The sequence below is a fragment of the Heliconius melpomene genome, chromosome 8 (genome assembly GCF_056956725.1).
Source record: "Heliconius melpomene rosina isolate 202511_hmr_F chromosome 8, ASM5695672v1, whole genome shotgun sequence".
NCBI lineage: Eukaryota > Metazoa > Arthropoda > Insecta > Lepidoptera > Nymphalidae > Heliconius > Heliconius melpomene.
Window position 1 is genome coordinate 8,987,853 of NC_140396.1, and position 9,303 is coordinate 8,997,155.

At 32.3% G+C, this 9,303-nt stretch overlaps 1 protein-coding gene across 1 annotated transcript in view; it reads left to right on the plus strand.

Moving 5' to 3' along the window:
• LOC146537019 (cell growth regulator with RING finger domain protein 1-like) overlaps positions 1-8,928 on the plus strand; it is a 45,168-nt gene extending 36,240 nt beyond the window's left edge. The window contains exons 6-8 of the mRNA XM_085189065.1: positions 305-458; positions 5,775-5,915; positions 6,462-8,928. Of these exons, the coding sequence (XP_085045191.1) occupies positions 305-458; positions 5,775-5,914 (294 nt within the window). The 3' untranslated portion in view covers position 5,915; positions 6,462-8,928. The remainder of the gene's footprint in view (positions 1-304; positions 459-5,774; positions 5,916-6,461) is intronic.
• Positions 8,929-9,303: the final 375 nt, after the last annotated feature.

The window sequence follows — 9,303 nt, forward strand, 5'->3', positions numbered from 1 at the left end:
AAAGTATTTAATTGAATTAGTTTTTCCTTTTAAGTAGTGTTTTTTTTATTTTTTATTTTATAATAACAATATTTTTATTTGCACATGGCAGGGTAGCAAGCAGAGGGAACTTAAGAAGCTAATGCTGATACAGTCCGATCCCATTAAGACACTTCCCTCCCCACTTTGTTTTGTATCCTGGAGGAACCACTGTGGTTGAGTGGCGGAGGTCAACGCCGCGCGTTGCCTCGTTACTATAGCGAAGAAATGTAAAATATTAAATATAATATAGGTAATTTAAATTAAAACAAAACACCTCCCACAGCAACTGTACGTGTCCAGCGAGACGGACGCGTGCCCCGCCGACGCGGACATGGGCGAGTACGCGCGCGAGGCGCTGTGCTGCGTGTGCGCCGCCGCGCCTCTCTCGCGAGCGCTGCTGCCGTGCCGGCACGCCTGCCTCTGCGCGAGGTGTCTGCGTGAGTGTTCCAAATATGTGATTGTTAATATAATGGTTGTGGGTTGGGTTCTCAGTTAGTTCAGGGGGAATGAAATATGGTATGTTACTTTTTTATAAAACGTATAAAAAATTTAAGATTGCGGGTTTAGAACTCGTGCCTCGTGGAAACCGTCCAAGCGCTCTGACCAAGAGGTCTAAGAAGACATACGTTCTCATCGAGCTACGTCGAAATTTTTATACGTTTCTAAACAAAATATTTTACTCTCATAAATATGGTACATTTTTAAAATGTACAAAAAATTTAGTATTTTCACGTCCTCGCTCTGGTAACGATACAAAGCGCGGCGTTGAGTTCCGCCAGTCAATACACAATGCCTCCAGAATTCGGCGGAACATGGGGAACGGATGTGTCTTAATGAGGAACAGAATATTCATTAGTCAATATAAGACTATATATACCAACGCGACGTTAAACGACGAAAATTTGCTAAAATATACAAAAAAAGACTGTCTCAGCACATATTATATTTAATTATAATAGCCCGTATTGGGAGGTTGTTTTTCAGAAATATTTCATCTTTTCTACAATCAATGTTTTGTAACATCTGGGTCATTGCTAACAACTTTTAAGTTAATATTTTTCTTAAATTAAAAAGTCGTTCAGTATGGAGTTTGAACTTGGGACCTATGGAGTACCGCTTCCCCCAGTTCGTTGTTTTATTTATTAGACAATATACTATTTAATATACAAATAAACATACATACGTATAAGTAAATGTCAAAGGAAATATTACATAATAAAGTTGGATTTAATTAGCATTAATTTAAATATTTATTAACGTCGCTTTGTGCGTACGGTCGAAACTCGATTTAAATGATGTTATACATACAATCGATTGCTTAGTTATGCATGCACAACGCATTTCCAATGATTTCGGTTCGTTCACTCTCGTGTTGGTAACAATCTATATGTAAATTTAATTTAAATTATGGTACAGAAAGTATTTCATTTTCCACGCGATGGTGATAAGTTTGATTCTCGCTTGAGGAATGCTTGTTTTTGTTCTTCACCGGTCTGGTGTTGGGTCTAAGTTCTCTTTGCTTATCGCCCAAAATAAATAAAAAAATCTATTGAGGGTAGAAATATTAACTATTATTACTATTATATATTACTACCCTGACTAGTGAAATAAAACTTTTGGTAGTGGAAATCTGTAGAATTTTTTCTAAAGAGATAGATGCTTAAAAAATTATATTGTAATAAACGTATAAGAGTTTCGATATATGTTGCTTGATTCTATACAAACTTCAAGTGCAGTTCTTCATTACTTTTGTATCCCGCACTGGGGGAACCTAGGAACCTAGTGTTAAGAAACTCATTCCCATTAAAACAATTCCGCTCTCTAAAGTGCCCACTACTCAAACCAATTAAGGAATTTTAAAATATTAAATACCTACAATTTTTATGTTTAAGATTATTGATACAATGCTAGGTGCCTAAATTCCGTTGTAATTCAATATGTGTTCTTCCCACATAACATTAACTTATGCAAATGTCAAAACGTTTCGCGACATATCTAAATATTTATATGAGAATTAAGATGTCGACCAAGAATTGAATGTTCATATTTATTTTGTAAAGTAATCGTAACGTAAACAATTAGACTTATTGCTGAGACCTCATTAAAGATGAGACCAGCAATGGCACAGGGGCACAAGTGTGTGACTGTAAACGTGATTGGTGGTGGGTTCGATCCCCACTCGAAGAAGATTATTTAAATTTACATTTCCATTCCTTCGCTCTGGTGTCGAGATAAATCGCGGCCTTGAGTTTCGCTACTCAGCGCGCAATACTAGAACCCATTCCCATTACAATATTTCCCCACTGTTCTCTATTTCCCGCCGAATTCTTAAACTATTGTGTGTAGATTGCCGGAACTCAACGCCGCGCTTTGCCTCCTTATCAGAGTGAGTTAATGAAAATAATAAATATTTTATTCCCCTGAACGAAAATTGAATGCGCAACCGCTACAGTCGCTAGTGCCACTGCGCCACTGCAACCCCAATCTTAATAAATACAAATATTTTGCTAGACATAATGCAGTGTTGAGTTACGTCAACCTACAGGTTGATGTTGGAAATTTTATAGACAAAAGAGCGAATCTAATATACTTGTAGTAACACTTAAAATGTTAATTTTTAATAATACTTTAGCATAGTCCATGGATGCATAATGTTTTATTGCAACCTAATAATCATATAAAACGATTACTGACCTAGTATACGACGCCCACTCAAGGGGTATAAACCTGTTATTGTAGTTACTAACTTACTATATGTAAACACACTAGGTAGGTAGGTATATAGTTGATAAATTATGTATGAATCGACGCTACAAATACTCAACCTCAAGTTTGTTGTTTCAGTTATAAATGTTAATTTTGTATGGATTAATGAATATTCTAAAATATTTTGTTAGTAAATTATTAACATTTATTTGCTTTGTATCTACGGAATAACATTAAATTAAAGTATTAATTATTGATTTATTCGTTGGAGCTGATTGTTAATACGACGGTTGTGAGTTCGATTACCGGTTCGATGCCGATTCGTTACGATTAGATTATTGGTGAATGAGCTAATTATTTACATTTTTATTCTCCGCTCTGGTAAGCCAAAGCGCAGTGCTAAGGTCTGCCACTCAACACGTAATATCTACAAATCAGACAGAAAGTGAAAAACGAAATGTCTAAAAAAAATAAAACTTTTTCTTACTGAAGTGAACTGAAACTTGATGAACGTTAACCCAATAGTCTCTCGCGTTTTTGGTCATATTATAGGTCTTTTTTATTTCAATAACTGTACTATTATTCCTTATTAAATTGCAACAATTTTTTTTTTTTGACTTCATTGAAATATGTTATCAAACGTCATATTAATATCGACTTCCTTCCGTTCTCGTGTATTTTGTATGTTACGAAGAATTGTTGTTATATTTTTTTTATAGATAAAAAAAACACATGTACACAACTTATGAGCCTATATTTCTTTTTTATCGTTGCATATTATTATTAGTGAGCTGTAAATGCTCAGGTACTCTATTCTTTTCAAACAAAATTATCGTTATTTATTAACTAAGTCATCCTGGCGCAGTCAAACAGTGTCAGACTGTAAGCGCGATGATGATGGATAAAATTGCCAATCGGGGAATTATATTGGAAACGCGGCGTTAAAATCCGCCACCTAACACGCCTCTCGCATATCTCGGTTCCTAAGTTTTTCTTATTGTTTTTATATCAATCGATGACTATATACATGTATTTTCTAGAATTGCATAAGACATACTTTGTATTCCACATAGATCTTTCTCTTGGATAAATCTTCCTACGCGGAGCTTGTTTCGTATTCGACGCGAGGTGCGATGCTCTGCATCGGCCAATGACAATTGGAAAGGGTGTGGTTACATTGCGAATATATTTTTTTATGTATTTTTTAATATATTTTTTTTATATTAATATGTATATAGTATTTATAGTAATTTAATTCTGTTTAATATTTCTACCCTCAATATTTTTGTTGTTAGGTTGTGATTATTAAATCGAGAGGAATGGACAGGAATTAAAACCGCCGTAGATTTGATTCATTTGGCTAGGGACAGAACTTCATTAGTTGGAGAGGCACATTAAGAAGAAGAAGATTAAATCGAGAATGCAAATAGAAAATAAAGCGACAGTTTTGGCTTCATACTTTATTCCGCGTATAGCAGAATTCGGCGGAATTCGGCGGAAAGTGGGGAAACGGAAGTGTCTAAATAGGAACTGAGTGCCTTAAGACTAGGTACCCAGGTTCCCTCTACTTACTCTACTATTAATAAAATCAATATAAACAAAACAAACCGCTAAACGCTACCACAATATTCTCTACACCAAATCAATATTCAATCCACATTACCCACATCCGATAGCATCGGTGCCAATGTCGGTACTTTAAACTTTAGACCTTACGCGGCGACCTTCACCGCGTATAGGACTGTTAATGTTAGGGACGTCTAATAAACTGTACTGTCTATATTATTATAGTATAATAAAAACGATTGTGCAATAACGTTTTTTATCTTGTGATGAGTCAGTTTGTTTTGGGCTTTTGGCCGTTTTGGTGATAAATTGGCAGGGTAAATTCGATGGCGAAATGGCTGTTGAATTTCGTCTAAACTGTTATGCTTATATATATTTTAAATAAATGTATCTCTGGTTGGTATTTGAACCTGCGACCGACTTATACACTATGCTAGGATGGTGTAAGTTATAAAGTTAATGTAATATGATAAAGCTGAATTGTTTGTTTTGTTTTGTTGCCACGACGGCCTGTGTCGTGACGGAAGTGATGAAAACTTATATTTTGTTCTTCTTTTTAACTATGAGAATCAAATTATTTGCAGCAAAATGTATTAAATAAGGAAATAAAAATACTGTTTTACATTTATTCAAATATGTACAAGGAACTGAACGAAAAAACAGTGCTTGCTGGGTATGTATGACCTTTACACAAAAACTCATAAATACAATGTGTATGTATGACAATGAAAACGAAACAAGGACGGGTCAAAATTAATTATTGATTGTTATTTAGTAGGAATAAAATATTGAGACCGTCTAAACACTTTGGAGACGCGTGATGATACCAAAAAATATTTAAGTTGTTACTGTATTTTCCCTGATGATGTAATACATAAGTAAAGAGAACCTTCGTCTAAAGAAACTTTTCAATTTAGTATTGGAACCTACACTTATCGAGTCGAGTCATGCATTTCCCAATTCTGCTAGTAATTCATTCACAACAAAATGAATTGAGGTTGATTTTTGAGTTAAAATTCCCAAGTAGAAGAAGTTGGTCCGAATCGTTAGTAACCTACTAAATATCAATAATTTGGATTCTAATTTACATATTTCCAAAATTGTGTTCTTTATAAAGTTATTTTTTTAAATTGAAATGTGCATTGCTTATTTTTTTATGTTGATGTTTGACTTAAGTGAGTGAAAATGGTCATATTTGAAAAACAGAATGATTTGATAATTTATTTGATTCCCAGTCGGGATAATGAAATACATATTTAATATTTTCATTTTACAGCCCCGTTAACCAGCCAGGGCGGCGTTGAGTCCCGCATCCCAACACGCAAAGCCTCGAATTCGGCGGAAAGTAGAGAACGGAAGTGCCTTAACACTATGTTCCCAGTTTCCCTCTCCCTACCCTACTATGTGCGAAATACAGTGTGATGCTAATATTAAAAAATAATAAAAGAAACTTAAAAAAATTACATGTTTCCTTATTCCAGCTAAACTCGACAAGTGTCCAATATGCCGGAGTGCGATAACCAGTTACTTCTGTATCCGCAACGAGGAGGAACCGCTGTCTGAACTGAAGCAACAGTTCCCGTTCAACAGGCGTATTCTTAATCTATTCCATTATCATTAAGGTGAGATAATTTGTTTTTTCTTAGCCCCATGCTATATCCTGCAAGTAGCAGGGTGGGCAGAGTGAACCTGGCAGAGGTCATCAAAATATTTGGATTTATTTATACCTAAAGAATTTTAATAATATTTAAACCAAGTTGTCAATAGGATCCAAATAGGATTTAAATTCGGGCCAAATTAAATAAAGTCAAGAAATGTTATGGTTTCATGCAAAATACCAAATATATTTATAAGGACTCGTATATAAATATAAGATTTTTTTAGCTTTACGTTGTATCCCTTATATTACTTATCCCACAATATGAGGGGTACAGATGTAGTGTTGTTTCATACTCCATATCTCACTTACCGCAGGATGTTCGCAGCACTGTGTTGAGTGTAGGCAATCCTGTTTGCAGTTTGTCTTATTAACCACAATACCTCCAGAAAAATGGGAACGGAGTGTCTTAACAATAGGTTCCCAGGTCCCCTTTGCCTACCCTGCTACAGAGTAAGATAAAATATTGTACAATATTAACTATAATTAATAACATACTTTTATTTTCCAGACCGATCTCCACTTGACTGCATCGAGGATATTGTGATAGCTATGTATGTGAAAAAAAAGACATTTTGTTTGTATGGCTGTTCGTTAATAACTACTAAACTAATAGATTATAATTTTTATTTTGTGTAAACTTTGATTGATATCGTATGACTAGTCCCTAATGCTTTTTAGTTGTTATGTTTTAGTCATTATAAAATCCTATGATTAGAGTCAATTCATTTATCCCTTATAATATCTAATATAACTTTCTTTGTTTTAGTATCAATTAATATTTATATGTATTTTATTTTCTTCACGCATCTCCTTTTGCGGGATAAGCTGAGAGAACAGAGTGTTAAGACACTACATTCTTTCTGCTTATACTACATTAGGCGGGAACGCGTAAAAGGAAAAAAAGTGCATGCTATATTCTATAAACTAACAAGAATTGATAATTTTATCTCGATGTCAAACTTTTTTTGTTAAAAAAAACTATAAAGAAATCGATTTTAATGTGTTCCTAATATAAATATGTAATATGTATTTTTGGTTAATCCACATTTATTTATTTTATTAATTAATTATATTTATCTGGTATTATACAAAATTGATGGAGCAATTAAAGAGTGTGGGTGCAATGTATGCAACTGTGATAAAAGCTTTGTGAATTAGCGACCGTATTGTAAATAGTTAGTTAGTTTAAAATTTAACTGTGAAACCAATATTGATGCAGTTTTCACTATACCGTAAACAACAGGCACTATAGAGCTGTTTAAGTGTTTATTATTCTATATATATTATCTGTAATGACACATTAATGTAATCGATTTTAAATACAAAAAATCGATATCCAATTTCGATTTTCAATCGATTGTAATAACTGGATTTACTTATTTGTTTGTGTATTATAAATTGTCTTCCAATAAAATTATGAAAATAGTAATTACATTACAATATTGCTACTATTTTTTGATTAATAATTAAATTCTCAGATTCTCCGGTTAATAATTAAATTTTATTAATAATTATAATCCAAATAGGTGTGGCCTTTTGACATTCTAAATATCTAAAGGACCTCGAATAATAAAAGAAATACCTTCATATAAATTTGTATAACGTTAGACATTTTTACTCATATCTTATTCTATACAAACAATTAATCTTACCGATCTATAAAATTAATACATTATTTTTATTAATAATTAGTAAATAAACGAAAATTGTAAATATTTATATATGATCGTAATAAATTATTAATAAGTCCCTTGTGGCTAACTGTAAACGCTATTGTTGTGGGTTTCATTCTTGCTCGGGCTAAATATATTCAAATTTTCTTTCCCCAAACTGGTATACAAAGCGCGGCGTTAAGTTCTACACGCAATCTCTCGAAAATTGGTTATTGCATGGGAAACGAAATATCTTAACACTTTTCCTTCCCTCTACCTACCATGTGATGCGGCAAAAAACGTGAAGCTACTCTTTTTACAAGTTTTTCTTTGAATTGCCGTGTTAGTATGTATGTTAGTTTATGTGAAATCTTGCAAACTCAATCTGACCCACTTCTAGTAGTTCTATCAGTTCTAATGACAATATTTATTAATTATCAATATTGTTGTTAATCCGAAATGGCCGCCTTAACAAAATGGCGGATTACAAATTTTTGCACTTCCCACCTAATAAGGGCGTCAAATGAAGGGATTTTTTTTGTAAAATACACCACGAAAAATAAGTGTTGTGAAAACTTATTAAAAAAGATTTTGATTTATTTTTAATATTTTAGTTTAATCATAATAATTTCCATTATATTTAAAACAATAAAAAAATTTAAGCTAGCATTATAAAATAGCCCATTTCTAAAAAATCTTTTTGGTTTTTAGTAATGTGAGTTTATGAAACCATATAAAATATATATTTATTCATATGTTACCGTCCAATAACCATTCAAATGTTTCATTTAAATAATAAACACTTTAAAATTTAATTTATTTCTTTATAATAATTATTTTCATAATTATTTTTTTTATTTATTTAATTATTGCAATGTATGTGTTGAATATCTATATGACTTTGACATATTGTTAGATTACTTTGTTTTTTCCCAATAACTTTTGAAAAACATGATATTCTTTTAAATATAAAAAAAATGTTTTAGTCTTTTTGGTGGTAATATTTTTTATTTTATAATTTAATTACTTGTCTTTTTCTTACTTAACGATGCTAAATTAAATAAAGCATAAAATCCTTTTTTAAATAAATTAAACATATTTCTCATATTTTACTTAATTCTTTTATTATTTAATATTAATGATAAAATATCTAGTATATAACGACCACGTGAAAACCCGCGGGCGACTATTATATCAAAAAAGTCCTGTTAAAATTATACGTGAATAAATAATACGTAGAGGCTAGTAAATAAAGATGTAGTGAATGTATATTTTTATCTGAAATATTGTAAACGAATTTGTAAATAAACATTTGCCAAAGTATACTTGTTGTTTTATTGTTTTTAAAATACTCTGTACGCGCTAATCTCAGAAACTAACCAAATGAATACATCGATACTTAGTATAAGTCATATACCGTTTTATAGAATGTTGTTTGATAAAATTGCTAGAAATAACTCTTTTATTGAACTAGCTGAAACTTTACTTTTCAATGAAACTCAAGGAAATGAAATACTTTCATTTCTTCGCTATGATAACAAGGCACAGGGCTGTATTAAGTTCTGCCACTTAACGCGCAAGGCCTCCAGAATTCAAAGCAGAAGTGGGAAACGCAAATGTTTTAATGAGAATGCAGTGTCTAAACACTAAATTTGCTCTACCTACTCTGTTATGTGCAGGAAACAGCGCGAAGCTACA